This window comes from Vanacampus margaritifer, chromosome 19, assembly GCF_051991255.1.
Source record: "Vanacampus margaritifer isolate UIUO_Vmar chromosome 19, RoL_Vmar_1.0, whole genome shotgun sequence".
NCBI classification, from domain to species: Eukaryota; Metazoa; Chordata; class Actinopteri; order Syngnathiformes; family Syngnathidae; genus Vanacampus; species Vanacampus margaritifer.
The window spans coordinates 8030919-8049516 of NC_135450.1; the positions used below are offsets into that span (position 1 = coordinate 8030919).

The 18598-nt window shown below is 41.1% G+C and overlaps 2 protein-coding genes across 2 annotated transcripts; both read left to right on the top strand.

Moving 5' to 3' along the window:
* Positions 1–568: 568 nt before the first annotated feature.
* LOC144039174 (E3 ubiquitin-protein ligase pellino homolog 2) lies at positions 569–12307 on the top strand. The gene is made up of 7 exons (XM_077552202.1): positions 569–961; positions 6059–6188; positions 6337–6438; positions 6515–6712; positions 6796–6981; positions 8410–8615; positions 8691–12307. The coding sequence occupies exons 1-7, from the start codon at positions 882–884 to the stop codon at positions 9076–9078; spliced, it is 1290 nt and encodes a 429-aa protein (XP_077408328.1). The 5' UTR covers positions 569–881; the 3' UTR covers positions 9079–12307.
* Positions 12308–13080: 773 nt separating this feature from the next.
* LOC144039749 (uncharacterized) lies at positions 13081–17504 on the top strand. The gene is made up of 2 exons (XM_077553403.1): positions 13081–13485; positions 14770–17504. Exons 1-2 carry the CDS (start codon positions 13365–13367, stop codon positions 16788–16790), a joined length of 2142 nt encoding a protein of 713 aa, XP_077409529.1. The 5' UTR covers positions 13081–13364; the 3' UTR covers positions 16791–17504.
* The last annotated feature ends 1094 nt before the right edge of the window (positions 17505–18598 follow it).

Below are 18598 nucleotides of genomic sequence, written 5' to 3' on the forward strand. Positions count from 1 at the left end.
CATTTAAGGGAGCATAACCTAGAAAATAAAAATAGCACCAAAAGAAGACTGCTGCCGTTAACAGTTTTGCAGAAGAATGAGCTCCAAACTCCCTCCTGACTTCCAGACTGGAAGAGAAGGTGTCTTGTCTGGGGCATGTTGGTGACCCACATCCTCGCTACCCAACACACACAACCCACTAACATTCACACGCTATAAGAAAAAGTTTTTATGATATTCATAAGACTAATTAAAGTCACGTCTTTGTCTTTTCCAGCGAAGAAAAAAAAGGTGTAAAAATGCTTCATTTTAATCTAACCGAGGAGCTTCTCTTTACGTCACCCATTTCTTATTTTAAAAGGGGGCTCGTGTTTTATCTACGACTTTTATATGACAAGGAACCGAATTATGAGGAGATAAAAATTAAACTAGTTTTAAAAACTACAGCAGATATGGGTGTAAGCAGTGTATTTTCGTTTACTGTCATTTTAATCGATAACCTAGCGATGTGTCTCTTTCCAGCCACCCCCACCGCTAGATGGTATGCCCCACTCCCCACTGTTAGCCGTTGTTGTCTCCCCCCTTTGCTTTGCTAGTGAGCAGATTTCGACACAAGCTAGCGGCACACTTCGCTATTTTAATGCCTCGAAAAGATGCTCCTCCGGCGGACCAAAACTGTCCAACACACGGCAACAAGTCCGGGGAAACTTTGTCCGACTGTGTCCCAACTTGACTAAAGAGGCGCCCCCCCCCCAACGGTTTTCTCCGCGACACTTTCGAGGGGGTGTTAGCATTGTTTAATCGTTCCGTAGTATTCACACTGTGGACGACTCGTCTTTCTTTTCTCTCGTTTTTTTCTTTTAAAAATATATTTATTGCATTCCTGGAGCAAGTCCTCGCTGATGAATTCACCAAAAAAGGACGGAGATGATGATGTGCCCGTTAAAGACTCGATAAAATACGGCGAACTGGTCATTTTGGGGTAAGTAGTAGATGGATAGTAAAAAAAAAAAAAAAAAAAAGTGGGATGGAGAACCGCTCCATCATCGTGACGCCCACTGTTATATTATTACGTATAAATGTTTATTTTACGCATCTAATGTGTGATACATGTCATTTTTATTGCCCAGCGAATGACGTTCCCACAACCCGACCGTCGACGTGAATGTTAAAAAGTAACTTCAAAACCCACGGATTGTCTTGTATGTGCGTGGTGCGTTTGGGTGTCGTCGTGGAAAAAAAAAGCTTCATGACTATTTGACAGAACTGCAACGGGACACACTTTTTCATCAATGGTTGTAGGTGTACAGAGGGAGAACAGGGATGGAGGGGGCTGAATCCGGATGATGTCATCCTATGCTGGATCTTTTATGGCTCCATGTAGGGACCGTCTGAAAAATACATGACCGTGTGCATGCTTTTAATAGTGTAGTCGTCTTTTATTTATGTTTTTGCTGTGTGTAGTTTCATCCTGACCGGGGCAATGGTGGAGTAGTAGGAGGAGAAAAGCCCCTCTTCGTCACTGGCGGGATGCGCCGGCTTCCACGGAATCTGCTGGGAGCTTGAATGCCACACGCTTCCGTCCCAGCCAGTTTCTCACAAACGTCCTTCTTGGGCCGCACGGTTTCCTGTCTGTGCCAAAGATAACTGACCTAATGGCCTATCGTTTCCCCCCATCCCCTTCCTGCCCAGAGGGTGAATAGCTGAATGCAGATGAATCGTCTTCCGTGATGCCTTTTCCCTCACTTTACAACGAGGTGGCACTGTACCATGGAATTTGTGGCATAAACCGGTTGAACAGATTTGGCGTAACATTTCAGCGTACACACAGACAAAAATTCAAATTTGTTGATATTTTCAGCACATACGGTATGTTACAGAGGCAAATACAGTACAGCTCAGCCTCTAGCTGACAATATGCCCCTTTCTCGCATGTGCGGTACTCCACTGTCAAAAAGTATTTATACACAAGGGAAATCCATAGTGCTTTACACAAGCAAAAGAATAATGGTTAAAAAGAACAACCCCCAATATAAAAGCCGGATAAATTAAAATATGGGGGGAAAAGTCAGTAAACAAATAAGCATCTGGCTAATGCATCTGCTTGGTGGGGGGGAAACAATTAGTCAACTGAATGCGATACTAACTTTGCTCAGTACGATTCTACTTGCAGTCGATGCTTTTATCTGGCTAAATCCAACACTAGTTCAGCAAAATCTATTTACAGTATATTAAAAATGTTTAGTCCCGGAACACAGGCATACAGAGTTCCTATATGGTACACATTTTCCCACTGAAAATCACAATCTGTAAGCCATTTATTGTGAGCGGATTGTTGTAAAATGAGTTTTTGAGAATTTAGTTTTTTGGGGATCACAGTTTGTGCTATGTTTACAGTTTCGACTATTGATATAGGCAATTATTTTGTAAGGGCGAGGTGGGGTGTCAATTATTCACTATTTTCCCAGCAGGGCTCGGTTCCCTACTGTACTGCGCAGCTGAGCCTCTGGCATGCGAACGTCATAGTTAGCGATATGCTTTTGGCGGTACTTCAAACTCATGAATGTATTTGAAACGGTATCAGGCGAACTTGAATAGCATGACAGAAACGTATGATTCAGTTACTGGTTTGGTCCGTAATATGTCAGAAATTAGGCAAAAATATTAATCATTGTTTTCCAAATCCAAAGCAGATGTTTGTGAATGTTTAATTTTGATTCAACACGTCTGCTGTCATGGAGGACTATAGACATCGGAGAGTATTTACTGTTGAGGCTCCAATTTAAAAAAAAAAAAAAAAACTTGACAAGGTGTCCAAATGATGAATAGATTATCAAAAAAAATGTATTTGATAATCAGTTAGTTGTCAATTTTTGCTCCTTTTGACTTGAACCATGCCAGAGTTTGCAGACCAAGACACACCAAGCTAATGTTAGCTTGTGGTCATCTTTAATCGTTAAATCATTAAACAATTTGTATAATGTATTTTATTGTTTAACCAGCCATCAATCCACATACTCTGCATTCAAGTGAAATAGCACAACAATGTTAGAAACTGACCAGTGGGGATTGATGTGGGCCGCTGTTCAGCCTTACTTAGTCAAACCTCATTCATTATTTAAAGGACATTTAAGACACACAGCTTTGAAAAATTACAAGTGCGGGAGAGTTAATATAATGGCTAAAATGGGGGGGGGTCCTAATTTCCAGTTTACTGCGATTAACTATGACGCCTTGTTGCTAATTAATTCAAGAGACGATAGGTCAAGTTTGGCTCGTCGCTCGTTAGATGGATATGTAGAAAATCCAGGCACTCCCCCAATTAGTTATACAGTATATGCTGTTTTAAAATAGGAGCTCATACTTCTGTTGCATATTCCAAACCGGTTCTCACAGGAACTGTACATAACTTGGCTAAGACTGGATCAGGAAATTGGCTGGATTAACCCTCCAGAAATCCGTTGCAATTGTCAAACAGTGTTAAGATCGAAAACTTAAAACTACAAAAGTTACAGGAAAATATAAACCCCAAGACTATAATACTGCCTACTTCCAAATCATGGCTTGTTTTCACGTGACTTGTGCCTCGTCTCTTTCCCTTTCTGTCGCATCTCTCGTGCGTTTTGACCTTGCATCTGTCAGCACTGATGATGTCACGCAGGCCGGCGCCGCGTGGTCGATGCCAGTCTCCACGCAGGCCAACATGAGCCGCCTGCCAGCGCTCGTTAACCGTAGTTAGCCTGGACACCACGCAGTCCATCACGGCCTTTATGAGTGTGCTTTGTCTCTCTTACACCTTCTTATCTCACTGTTACCACGGCCTTCAAGCTTTGGAAAGTGTCCGTGGTAAAAAGCTGACGCGGGGTCTAGAGGGAGTGAATATTTCATGCTGCGCTTTATGATGTTTGCGCGTGCAGTACACAAACGGCCGCTCGCGTCATACGTCACATAGCCCTGCTTCATCTCTGGGCGCTTTATTTATCTTCCCCTTCCATCGTCTCCTTCCTGCCCTTTGCTTATTACATTTTATGTGCCAGCCAGTCTCTCCCTGTTTTTGTTCTTGATGGGAGGCCCAAGAAGTCTGTTTTGAGTGTTTGTGGGGATGTGAGAGCTTGTTTGTCACCACTTGTGTGGTTCCCTTATTTTCACATTAGTATGACAGCGCTTACAATTTACTTGTAGACTTAATAAAAATGTTATAATGTAGCCTACGCGTATTTCCATTATTTCCAATGGGAATAATTGCTTTCAAAGAAGGTTTGTAGTAGAGTTGTTAATGCACTTCTGATTATTAATGTCTTAAAAGCGGCGCGCTGCCTTCTGCCTGAACTAAAAGCGTGGAAATTATTTTAATCGGCTTCATAAAGAAAATGAGTGAATCATTTATTACCGCATGAAACTTGCAATCATCTTTCCACGGTGAAGTTTATATAAAATTTGAGTGAAGAGGAATGTTGAATCGCCATCTGTTAACGCACAACTTAAATCACTTCTCACTTCCCGCAATTATCCCATAAATGTCAGGCCTCGTGCAAAAGCTATTAAAACCAGATTTTCTGTGTGTTTTGGCTGGCATATGCGAACTCCCTTTTTGGTTAGTGGATCAAATCTGACCTTTCGAAAAGTCCCGTTCAGGGCGAAGGTGCTGAACTTTCTGGCAACCATGACGCTGGTTTCCAGAGCGCCTCATATCAGCGAAATGCTCACTTCCTGCGGCGTTTGTGTCACGAGAACAACAACCAGCGGCGTCAGCTGGTGTATGAACGAACATAGATGGCGACGAGCAAGCCTTGCTGACATGTTTCCTTTGCTGTGAACGCTGCCCGTGACGTCCGCCTCGTGTTTGTCGTCTTTGTGCCGCTTTGACTGAAGAGATGAATTCTCATCGAGGGTTGAGCTCTACTGGATGTTTTGATTGTGTTCAAAAGAACTCGCGGCCCGTGCTTTTTTTAGCCACTGCGTTTGATATCTCTTTATCTTTGCAGCACCACTTTCTAGCTAGACGACATAACTGAGACAATGATGGAATAATAAGAAATGGTTAAAGCAGCAATTTGTGTATGCATGTATATTAGGAATGTAAAGCACTGTGGGAAACCATGTTTATAAGTAAACTGCGAGACTGTCCGTTGGTTTTAACGAGGGGTGTCGGGCGATTCCATTTTTTTAATCGTAATTAATTGCATGACTTCAAGAGCTAACTCACGATTAATCTGTTCTAAATGTACAATAACCCCCCCCCCCCATTTCTCATACTCTTGTTAACATTAAAGCTACTGAATGTAGAATATTAAATTTTGAATCGTTACTGCCACCTGCTGATGAAAAATGAAACTGCACATAACCTTCTTTACATACACACGCATGACGTTACATCCGCAGACAGGGCGCGGGAAAGTCAAACCCGAATCCAGTCTGAAAACTATTGACTAGAGGCTTGCGGGAGTATCCATTGTGAACAGTTAAGGTGTTAATCTACTAATTAGAAGACATTTCAGTCATAAATGAAAAAGGATACTGTAAAGATATGTTTGAGGAAAAAAGTTAGATATTGCAGATTTAAAGTGGGGAAAAATGTTAAACTAATAGAAATATGTATGCATCTTTTATTCATTTCAATCATTTCATAATAATTCATACAATTGAGTTAAAATTAAAAAGATGTATTGTACTGTAAAAAAAAACATGTGATATTGATTTGTATTGAGGTAATTTCCCTGCCACTAGATGGCATAATTGCATTTGTAAGATGTTGATGAAAGCGCAGTGCATTTTGCATTTTTCTTTTCTTATCTAATCTTTAACATAAGGTAATTTGTGAAGTTCTGCACATTTTAAAAATTGTAAAATACAACTTGACCCCAGTCTCCACAAATAAATGCATTATTATTAAATTTATTACTGCAAAATTTTGTTGTGGACTTGTGAACAGGCTTTCCAAGAAAGGGGCGGTCAATAATCGCCTGTTAAAAAATTAGTGGCGTTAAAGGAACTTTAAATTAACTCAAATTGAACGCACTACTTTTGATAGCCCTAGTTTTAACTAATCCAAACCATCTTCGTCTTTTGTTGTCATCAGGTACAATGGCTCTCTTCCCAGCGGCGACCGCGGGCGCCGAAAGAGCCGCTTCGCTCTGTACCGACGCGCCAAGGCCAACGGCGTCAAGCCCAGCGCCGTGCACATCCTCAACACGCCGCAGGATAGCAAGGTGTGTGTGTGTGTCTGTGTCTGTGTGTGTAAGCATCCTTCTTGTCACCACTGCAACAAAAAGGACTAATGCTAATGATGCTAATGATCTCCTCGGTGGAGTTAATGAGCCAAACGAGGGCTAACGCCGGCCACTCGCGTCGTTGCAGGCTGTGCACAGCAGGGGGCAGCACAGCATCTCCTTCACGCTGTCCCGCAATCAGACAGTGGTGGTGGAGTATTGCCATGACAACAACACTGACATGTTCCAGGTAATGTGTCTGTTCACATAAGCAAAAATTATATTTCTTTTGGGGGATAAATGAGTGTTATCTGTTCATTCTGCAGATTGGCCGCTCCACAGAGAGTCCCATTGACTTTGTGGTGACGGACACCTCCGGGGGTGCGAAAGAGGGCGAGGACCCCTCCATAGCACCCAGCACCATCTCTCGCTTTGCCTGCCGTGTGGTGTGTGAGCGCCACCCGCCGTACACAGCACGCATCTACGCCGCCGGCTTCGACTCCTCCAAAAATATCTTCTTAGGGGTGCGGCAAGTGTTTTTGCACCGTTTTTTTGTTCACGTTCTCAAGGAGCCGTAGTGGAAATAATTGCGCATGTGCCTCCGCAGGAGAAGGCGACCAAGTGGAAGAACCCAGACGGCCACATGGACGGCCTGACCACCAACGGCGTGCTGGTAATGCACCCCGAGGGCTTCCCCGAGGACCCCAAGCAGGGTCTGTGGCGGGAGATCTCGGTGTGCGGCGACGTTTACGCCCTGCGAGAAACTCGGTCGGGGCCCAGTCGGGGCAAACTGGTGAGTCGTCAATTTCTGGATTTATTTGTTTTTATGAGGGGTGTAACAGTACGTGTATTCGGAGTATGGGTTTGTGGTACGGAAGAGAGACGTAGAATTCCCATGACCACTTTCACTTACAAGTTTAATTAGTTTTAAAGTATATGTATTTTAGAGGTCCCCAGCACTACTTCCCTAAGCTCACTCAATAACCACCTCCCTCAAAAGTAAAAAAATATATAAATAAAGCCTCAACACCAGATTACCTGTCAACATGGAATTCATCATCAAGCAAGGCTGAAAAGGTTCCGGCAACGTGCCGGATCTCCGGCGTTTGACTACACTTCAGGAGGAAAAACAAACAAACTGCGCAGAGTCTACCTGTAGCATACATGTTATTTCTGAGTGGTCTTAAATGCAGCATCCAAGCCGACTGTTGTTGTACCGAAATTAGATGAGAAAAAAGGGGAGCAAATTCATGAGGCCTGGAGAAGGCGTCATAATTAACAATGGTGTAAAAAAAATGATGCTGGGCGTAGATAGAAGAAATGGGTGGAGACGGAAAGCCTTTAGGGAGCTGGTGCCAGAAACGAGAGCCAGGTACTTCTTTCTGTGTATTGTGCTCAAAGAAGCTGATGTATGCAACTGGCAGCGGCGGGGTGGGGGGGTCTACGATGCCCTGAAGCAGAGCCCGACCATAAAGCAGCAGTTCACACTTTGCCACATAACACATCGTTTGGCAGGAGAATTACATTTTTTTATTTACTTTAAGCCCTGATCATGACAGGATGTACTGTACTCTTAAAGCAGCCATTTTGGTTGAATCCATTTTGGAGTGACGCCATTTTGGGTGAATCGTAGGTCTACTGTCTACTCAGGCCACCCAAAGTTTTCAAATTTAATAAATAATCGTGATGAAATGAACTTGTTCTTGTTTTTATAATATTCAATGATCAATGTTTTGAGTTTTATCCACTTAAGTTGATCAATTATCATTTGTTTTTGCATATCCTTCGTATAGAATACCTTGAACAAGACAAAGTCCAGAAATTTAATTTTAAGTAAAATTTTAGACTGCTTGAGTGTTAGAATTTGGACTGTAAAAAATTCCTATAATATAAAAAAAGGTAACTTTACAAAAGTAGTATTTTCATAAAGACCTAAATAATACAGAAAACTATGCTAAATATGAGATAATGTATTATATTATGAATATACATTATATCATTAGTATCATTTATCTATGAAATTGTTGTAAATACACCTCTGCAGAGGAGCTAATACTCCTTGCGCACTCTCTTACAGTCAGAGCGCCACTGCCACCTACTCTAGTGGATGTGCAATTGCACTTTATTCTAGTAGCACAAAAAAAAAAAGTTCCCTGAGGTCACACGAGTCCCCCGGATGTACTGTATTAAGTGCACGTCTACTGTGTGTCGCCCCCTACAGGCGGAAGGCGAGAGCAGCGCGTTACGTGATGGCTCACTGGTGGACCTATGCGGCGCCACCCTGCTGTGGCGCACGGGCGAAGGCCTCATGCGCGCTCCCACCCTGCGCCACCTGGAGGCGCTTCGACAGGAGCTGAACGCGTCGCGGCCGCAGTGTCCCGTGGGCCTCAGCACGCTTGCCTTTCCCAGCCTGCCACGCAGCCACAGGTACAGCCCAGAGATTATATAACGACTGAATCGAGGTATTATGAAAAACGTGTATAACACAAGCTGTCATTTCAGCCTTGAAGAACGTCAGCCCTGGGTCTACCTCACCTGCGGCCACGTCCACGGACGCCACGACTGGGGCCAGAGATCGGAGGCCGGCATGCAGGAGCCCTTGGAGGGCGAAGGCTCCACGACACGACGGGAATGCCCGCTATGCCGCAGCGTAGGCCCCTACGTGCCCCTGTGGCTGGGGTGCGAGCCGGCCGTGTACGTGGACGCCGGCGCCCCCACGTATGCCTTTGTGCCGTGCGGCCACGTATGCTCGGAGAGGACAACCAGGTACTGGGCGGACACCCCCCTGCCCCACGGGACGCACGCCTTCAGACCCGTGTGCCCGTTCTGCTCCGCCGCCCTCAGCACGCCCGGGTGGATGCGGCTCATCTTCCAGGGTCCCATCGACTAGCCGCAACGCAAAGCCCCATTCCTACCCTTCTCGATTTGTTTTTTCTTTTCTTTTAACTGTATGCAGCTCCTTCCCTTATTTCTCCTTCAGGGCTTGGTGATGGATTGAGGATCTGGACTTTAGGCAACTAAATGAAACGTGACAGAATGATCGATACGCTTCATTGATTACCTCGGAAATCTCCGTCGTTAGTCTGCCGGTTTTCATCCCGCATAAGCTTGACCTTCTTGCAAAGAATAAATGTTTAAGTCAAATTTTATGTTTTATGTAGCACTCTAGCAGGGCAACTGACTAACCTCCATGCTCACATGATGCTTTTCAATGTGTCATCTTTTGCGGCATGAAACCCAGCAGACATTGTTTAGGATCATACTGGGCTTACGACGAGATTGGTTTCCTACGAAGGTGACGTAAACTCAAATTTGTACTTTAGTCACGCCATTGTCAAGTCATACTATTCTGAACCAACGTTTTCAAAGCAAACTATTTAAATTAGTTGAGAGATAACAAATTCTCATTCGGATTCAAATAATTCTATTTCTAACTTACAAATGTTCACCTCCGATAGAAGACAAGACAGTCGTAAAACAATCACCCTCTGTATACACCTGGACTAGATCTCAAACCCATCATCAAGCAAATGGAGTATAAACGAGGGCTTGGACTCCCAACAAACTAGGTAAGATCCGCTTTACACACACGCACACACCAAACTCCCTGAAGCAATAACACCACTCACTCTTGTATAAGCTAAGACCTCACGCTAGCTTTTAGCTAAGCACTAGACTAGCGGTGGTCGCCTCCAACATGGCTGTAGCGCCCCCCCCTCTCCACAGATTCGGATGTCAACCAGAAGTGTGTTTCACCAAAACATTTGACATTAATTTTTAATAGGCTGGTTTTACGTGCTTGTGGATAATGTTCGATCGCCAGAGGCTGAGCTGCACTGTAGTTGTTTACAATATGTTCTGTGAGGGCACTCACACGTCATTCATGTCCCTTACCTAAAAATCTGAATCCAATACAAATATAATATTAACGCACTTCTGGTTCCTCCGCTAATGCTAACAGGGTTCCTTTTTGAAGTGCGTGAGTGTGTCCGTGTATCCAAAGGTTTGACCTAGCTTGACCTAAAACAAACAAACAACTAAACCTTTTTGTTGTAGTTTTTCCCTAAAGTGTGTGCTTGTGCGTGTGTCAAAGAAAAGTTATTTTGTTAGGAAATGTGGTTCTGTGTATGGAGAAAATAAATTATATATATATATATATATATATATATATATATATATATATATATATATATATATATATATATATTAATATTAATTACTATTTTTGTATCTAATTTAGTTGTTCAACTCGGTGAAAGTTCAGCATATGGTCCGGGATGTGACGTAGAAGTGAGTGTGAAAATGTTGCCAACACTGTGTCTCTCATTTACACACACACACACACACACACACATACACACACATACACACACATACACACACATACATACACTCACACACAGACAAACAATACACAGTTGATACAGTGCTACCATTGCCCGGACATTGAATGTAGCCGACCATACAGGCTATGTGTTTATTAGCCTTCCTGGTGCTCTTATTGAATGGTCTATATTGTGATACTATTTTTGTAAGTGAATATGACAGTGCCCCCCCCCCCCCCCCCCACCAGCTTGAATATAATAACCTCATGTATGGAAGAGTGGATACACTTGTGTGTGTCTCACATGCATGTGCACACACAGTATGTACACTGCACCCCCCCACCCCTAGAATTCCCACTGAGTGTTTGACAATTAAGATGTCTTCCGAGTCTTCGGCTGTTAAATGTGCAAAAATAGAAGAAAAAAAATCCTCATACTTGACTAATGTTTGGAAGTGAGAGTCACACTTTGTACTGTAATGCTACTAATATTTGCCGCCAACTCTGCTGCAGCATAAGAAAAATTGAGCCCACATTTGTTTATTTTGATTGTCGTTCATCTCTTTCCAGCTTGCTGCTCCCTCACAAAGCCAGCACAGCACCGTTGTCGACGTATTTAACACAAAACTACAGTAAATTTTTAGTTGCAATTCCATTTAACATTTTTAAAATGCTTTATGTAACCAAAACAGTGGTACCTTGATTTGGTTGACAAAATTTACTAATGAAATCGATTTGTGTTTGGAAATTTAAGGCACGAGTCCATAGACTTTTTTTTGTGCGACCTGTTATGATAGAAAAGTCCACCAAATTTCATGTAGTTGAGTTAAACTGGTGACGGGCTAAATTTTTGTTTTGGGGGGGCCACCTGAAAGTACAATAGGCAAACGTAAAAAAGAAATGTCACATATACAGTGAGGTCCTAAAACAAAAACACACTCTCTACCTTCTGATCACTAACGCTAACAGCTAAGGTAGCAGGCCACATTTACTCACTGCTCCTCAAATGCCAAACACCAGTCGCAGAACATCCAAAAGAATTTGTCCAGGCTAAGACAATGGGATTGAAAACAAAGTACAAAACAACCAGGACAGTTTTTGCAGAGATTTGGATCTAACTCCAAATTTTAGAAGAAATTAAACATCAAGGTACCATTGCACGTTCCGCAGCTTGAGCACGGTTGATAATTGATTTTGCTTTTTGCTTAACTGTTATTGTCGCTCAGGATTTAGTGTGGCACACAGTGATTTTACTACACAACACTTAAACATGAGAGCATTTATCTGCTACTATAGACAGTATACAAGGTCACACGTGATCAGTTATTTACGGGTTTTAATAACAAAAGAATGAAACTGCGCAAACCTGCCAAAAGATAGATTTTAATAAAACATCGTATACAGTGTTGGCATGTGGATGGAAGAACTGTTGCAGCACCTGTTATTCATTTTTAGATTCCTATTTTTATATACTTTTAGATGTCATTATTGATTTAAGTTACTTAGTTTTAACATGTAGCCTCTACTAGATGCAGAAACAGTATTTACTTTTTTTATATTCAAATTGTTTAGCACTTCTAACAACTTAATGTATTATTTGACCTTTATTTCAAAACTCCCACATGTATTACTAAACCGTGAAACCACCTCACCTTTTTATTATGCTTTTTTTTTTTTTTAAAGAACTACAATCCATGTACAGCTCTTTGTTTCTTATTTTCCAATCGTATTCCTCTGTAACCGAATGGTGCACAGACAATCGCTATACACATGTCAATAAACCTGTTGAAAAGTGCCACATTTGGGTGTGAGTTTTGTGTGTACCCATCGATATTCGTGCATAGGAATAAAAAGTGTATTCCGTATTATCCCAAATTGTTATAGTGTGTATCTTTTTATAAGATGAAGCTACGTGCCAGCAGATGGCGCTTTTTCACCAATCTCTGATCGTTATGGAAAGGACTGCATTGCTGTAAGTTGCATCACCAGCTATTTAGTGTATGTGCATATATATATATATGTGTGTATATACATATATATATATATATATATATATATATATACACACACACACACACACACACACACACATATTGTGTACTGTATATACATATATAGTATGTATCTATTTGTTTATATGCATGTATTGCACATATTTTTTTAATCAAACAAAATTACGCAGTACATGTTAATTACGCTTTAATTTATTTGACTTGACTGTATTATTACAGTTAGTGATTTCTTGTTATTTATATTATATCCCTTTTAACCACTTTGTTGCTTGTACTTTACCATCATGCTGAAAGATGCAACCACAAGGGGGTGTCCTTGCTTTACTATACACAGTGCCGCGACTACACAGTATTGCAAAAGCCTTGGGTCTTGGTGAGCAGACAGTAGAGAAGAATAACAAACTAAATAATAATAATATTTTTAGTTGTAGTTTGCAGCCATTACAATTTTACTAAAGGTACTGTACTAAAAAAATAACGCTGCCCTAGTAGGGTTTTACAAAAAAAACTTTTTAAACTAAACGTACGTGTCACGTGACGCTGACAGAAACTACTACTAGTCCATTCCAGGTTGCATTCACATAGCTGCACACGCTTATTTACATAATTCATCCTGAATTCGTACTGAACGGACTTAAACATCGACACTGTGCCTCCGTCACTTCTTTATTGAAGTCAAACATAATTGCTACATTTCGTGTCTGATTAAATCGTATCAGACAGTGCTCGTCGAAATCTCTCGGCCCTGTTTATGTTAGCCTAGCTTAGCTTAGCTTGCTAGCCGCCAAAAAGGATACGGCCGTCAAATGTGTGCGTAAAGTGTCGTGACTACGCGTGAAAATGTGGGCAAGAACGAAAGTCAAGTACGAAGAGGAGCTTTGTGGAGCACAAGAGGAGAACGAGCGACGTCAACTACTAGACGCCGTTTACAAGCAGCATCGAGTTGTGTTAAACAGAGCGGGTTTGTCACTTGTTTAATTCATACTTTTCAACAATATGTCCGTATTTATTTTTGAAAGGAATCTTCATCCGGGCACTTTTTTTACGTACAATTACAGTTTTTCCTCAGTCGCCATGGACTATATGCACAAATCAGTTCCGCATTCGACGTACGAGTGCACCCAACCTTCCGGTGCGGGGAGACTTTAGCGGAGCGCACTGTTGATGTGATGTAAAACTCTAAGCCTAAATCTTTAATCCACTGAAAAAGAACAGGAGTCGCTCCTTGCTTTAATACTATGTTATCAGAATTTTAAAACGACTAATTAGATCGCCCAGAGCCGTAATTTTAACGGCTTGAGCTCTTGTAATGATGTAATTGCTTAAAATTATTATTACACGTAAATACAAGCCGTTTGAGTAGCTACTGTTAACATTGTTAACATTTTTAATTCTTTATTTTATATTATAACCATTTTGAATTTAGTTACAGATGTGTAGAGCAGGTGTAATAATGTCAAACTGAATATAACTCGACCTTAACCTATCTGTTATCTTGTTTTGTCTAAATTCCCTTTCTTTGTCCTGTTTGAGAAAGTTCAATCTAGCATACTGAGAACCTGTTTTGTCTAAATGTGAAAGTCCAAGTTCAATCTAGCATACTGAGAACCTGTTTTGTCTAAAGGTGAAAGTTCAAGGACGATCTAGTTTACTGGCAAAATGCAAACTCATTCTGTACCTCACGGGATGCCAGAGGCGTTTCCTGATGTTTTGAATAAAAAGGCTGTGTGGGCAAAAGAGGACACACATTCTTTGATGACACTGCTTTGGTGATATGCAATTGTGTGACCAGAGATCACAGATGATCAGAGATGTAATAAATCAACCTTGCAAGGACCCTCTTCACAAGAATCTCATCTTTGATTTATTTGAACACGCAAAAGATTACAAAATATATTATAATCCTTCACTACTAAAGCTATTTTGTTTATTAGATTTTTTTAAATGTAAATTATGTATTGTAGCTCCTCTCCCGGGACTACTGGAGTCCACACAGTGGTTGGTGTTTTCATCCCCAATATTCAATGTTTGTATATAAAAATTGTTTTATTATATCCGGAACAATCAGGGTTACAAAGTTATGCTAAGTGATTTCTGGAACAAAATGAAGACTGAGACAATACGTAACATTCGCCAGATTTGTTATTCTTTCACGGATTTGGCCCATGTGATAATCTTAAATATAAAATACATAACATCACAATAAATTGACTTTACGAAACCATGTGTATCTTGTGTCCCACAGACGTCAGTGAAAAATATCTATGCCCTGAGCGGAGGGAGCCAGAGTTCCCTGGTGTGAAAGAGGAGGAGGACATGCAGCCTCTTCAAGTTAAAGAAGAGGAGCAGCCACAGCCTCCCAACATAAAAAAAGAGGAGCGGCTGCCGCCATACATTAAAATGGAGGAGCATTTCACAGAGTTGCCCGTGACTGCTGTCCATTTGAAGACTGAAGATGAATGTCAATATGAAGAGAGCAAAGGGGCGGAGCTTCCAAGCAGCAGCTCAAGACAACAAACAACAACAGAAGATGATGAGGACCAAGCAGACAATCGGTTACCTCCAATGTCAGACGGTGAAGACGCGTCACACTCTCCTCACACTAGTGACTATGAACAGTTTGACGGTGATGTGACATGTCACACTGACAGCAAACGTTGGAAATGTTCTCAGTGTGGGAAAACTTTTGGCTACAAGTGTCGTTTGAGAACCCATTTGATTGGCCACACTGGTGAGAAACCTTTTGCCTGTTCAGTTTGTGGTCAAACTTTTGCTCAAAAGGGATGTTTAAAAATGCACACGAGAACCCACACTGGAGATAAGCCTTTTGCTTGCTCAGTTTGTGGTCAAAATTTTGCTGAGAAGGGAACCTTAAAAACACATAAAAGAACCCACACTGGCGAGAAGCCTTTTGCCTGCTCAGTTTGTGGTCAAACTTTTGCTCACAAGGGAAGCTTAAAAATACACACAAGAGCCCACATTGGAGAGAAGCCTTTTGCCTGCTCAGTTTGTGGTCAAATTTTTGCTCAGAGGGGAAGCTTAAAAAGACACAGACTAACCCACACTGGCGAGAAGCCTTTTGCTTGCTCAGTTTGTGGTCAAAATTTTGCTGAGAAGGGAACCTTAAAAAGACACAGACTAACCCACACTGGCGAGAAGCCTTTTCCTTGCTCAGTTTGTGGTCAAAATTTTGCTGAGAAGGGAACCTTAAAAAGACACACAAGAACCCACACTGGAGAGAAGCCTTTTGCCTGCTCAGTTTGTGGTCAAACTTTTGCTCACAAGGGAAGCTTAAAAATACACACAAGAGCCCACATTGGAGAGAAGCCTTTTGCCTGCTCAGTTTGTGGTCAAATTTTTGCTCAGAGGGGAAGCTTAAAAAGACACAGACTAACCCACACTGGCGAGAAGCCTTTTGCTTGCTCAGTTTGTGGTCAAAATTTTGCTGAGAAGGGAACCTTAAAAAGACACACAAGAACCCACACTGGAGAGAAGCCTTTTGCCTGCTCAGTTTGTGGTAAAAAATTTGCTGAGAAGGGAACCTTAAAAATACATAAAATAAGCCACTCTGGCGAGAAGCCTTTTGCCTGCTCAATTTGTGGTCAAACTTTTGCTCACAAGGGAAGCTTAAAAATACATACAAGAACCCACACTGGAGAGAAGCCTTTTGCCTGCTCAGTTTGTGGTCAAATTTTTGCTCAGAGGGGAAGCTTAAAAAGACACAGACTAACCCACACTGACGAGAAGCCTTTTGCTTGCTCAGTTTGTGGTCAAAATTTTGCTCAGAGGGGAAGCTTAAAAAGACACAGACTAACCCACACTGACGAGAAGCCTTTTGCTTGCTCAGTTTGTGGTCAAAATTTTGCTGAGAAGGGAACCTTAAAAAGACACACAAGAACCCACACTGGAGAGAAGCCTTTTGCTTGCTCAGTTTGTGGTCAAAATTTTGCTGAGAAGGGAACCTTAAAAAGACACACAAGAACCCACACTGGAGAGAAGCCTTTTGCTTGCTCAGTTTGTGGTCAAAATTTTGCTGAGAAGGGAACCTTAAAAAGACACACAAGAACCCACACTGGAGAGAAGCCTTTTGCCTGCTCAGTTTGTGGTCAAAATTTTGCTCAGAAGGGAAACTTAGCAATGCACATGAGAACCCACACTGGAGAGAAGCCTTTTACCTGCTCACTTTGTTGTCAAAGATTCCCAAGTAAGGCTGAAGCTAAGAGGCACACACACACGTGTGCTGGTGAGAATAGCAGCGATGAATGAAGCTTGATATGATCTCATTTATGAATTTACATTAAAAATGATGCAGAAATTTCCAATGATCCGTGTACTTGTGTTGTGTGTCTTACTCTTGACTTACCCTATTTTGTCATTTAAATTCGTATTCAAAATGTTACATCAACTTGACAAGGGGCTGCAGATGAAAACTATCTGACGGCTATAATCTGACATGTTTACTTGTAAATGTCCGTTCATTAGCGCTGTGCTGTGCTGTCACTATCAAATAGTTTTAGAATCGATTAATCGGATTCATTGGAATTTTGCATAACACTGTATTACAAAAGGATTTTCCCCCTTATTATTGTTTATTATTGGTGTTTATTTCATACTTCATATTCGTATAGTGATTTAAAAAGAAAAAAAAAGGTGGGGTTGAAGAAAAAAATTGCTCCAAACAATTAGTCGATTATTACAGTAGTTGTTGATTAATTGATTCATTCTGACAGCTCTACACTGTGCCTTATATATTTTTTTATAATACATTTTCCATGTTTAATATGCATGAAAGGTAATTACAATGACAGTGATTTTAAATGATCTCCATTTTTGTGCTCTATTTGTATTGCGTGGACAAGTGTTGACAATTCGGGAGAAACTTTGATTCATTGTGAGATGAAAAAGTGTACCTGATTATGATCCTGAATAAAGTACTGCTCTTCGCATGCCTTTATCGCAACGACGGGCTCACACTCACGACTTTCAAATTTTCAATTCTATTTCAATTCCATTTTCTTACAATAAATCAAAAACAAAAGTCTGCATTTAATAAATCTACATCTATCAATAAACTGTTTTGCCATCATTAGCAAAGCTTCATTTGCCCCTTTCTGTCTTGTTTTACAATCCCAAATTTAATATTCTTGAAATCTAGTGTCAGTGAATGTGCTTGCTCCACTTACTTATGAAGGGATTTTATTATTATTATTTGCAGGAAAATAGCTAAATTTGTTTTCAAAGCTTGATATTGATGAGATTGGGAGTGGGACTTAATAGGTTTTTCTTCCTCCAACTCCTTTTCAGGCTAGGTTTGGTTGAGTATTGTCTGGAAAAATTGATATATTGTTGATGTGAATTGCGGCCTTAAATAAATGAACAAATGAAATGAAATGAATGGGGAAAAAAGGTTTTTATTTTGGATATGTGCAAAATCACGGAATTGTCAATCGAATGCAAGATTGTCTCCTTCCTGAAAACGTTTGCTTTTAAAAAAATGTTTAAAAAATATTACTTTTCGATAAGTGAATGGTGGTCTGGATTTTTTTTTTTTAATGGACTCAATGCAAAAGAGCTGTGACGTATTTCGGGAAAATCTCGTAATGCACCGCATTTCCGGTAATGGCCATCGCCGTTTGTTTTCCTTCAGAGAACCTCGACCAGTTGTCGGCAATTTGGAGTATATTTTCATCATAGTTTTTTTATGAGTGTGGTTGCGTGCATTTGCATCGAAGAAGTGGAGAGACGACAGTACATCGAGTAATCACTGCTGTTTTTTTTTCTTCCTGCTGATGTTATCCTTCTGTTGACCACACGAGGGCGCCATTTGTTAACTAGTTTTTTGTACTATAGATGTTTTCATTGTTCAGCACATTGAGTTGCATTTTAATGTATGAAAGGTGCTATATAAATAAAGTTTAATTGATTGACTTACAAGCACAAATGATCTCGTATGTCTCGCATCGGCCCTCCATTAGCCATTTAAATTGTTACCATGGTAGGCAAGAGGCGGCAGGTCAGTGCGTGTCCTATGACGTCACGTGATCACGTGACTGTGGAAGGAAATGATTGTTGAA

Bases quoted from the DNA above. Each gene is read 5' to 3' on its own strand.
- LOC144039174 (XM_077552202.1), top strand. From the start codon at position 882: ATGAATTCACCAAAAAAGGACGGAGATGATGATGTGCCCGTTAAAGAC. The intron at 6,189-6,336 runs GTGTGTGTGTGT...GCGTCGTTGCAG, and splicing joins ACACGCCGCAGGATAGCAAG to GCTGTGCACAGCAGGGGGCA. The intron at 6,713-6,795 runs GTGCGGCAAGTG...GTGCCTCCGCAG, and splicing joins CCAAAAATATCTTCTTAGGG to GAGAAGGCGACCAAGTGGAA.
- LOC144039749 (XM_077553403.1), top strand. From the start codon at position 13,365: ATGTGGGCAAGAACGAAAGTCAAGTACGAAGAGGAGCTTTGTGGAGCA. The intron at 13,486-14,769 runs GTTTGTCACTTG...TGTGTCCCACAG, and splicing joins AGTTGTGTTAAACAGAGCGG to ACGTCAGTGAAAAATATCTA.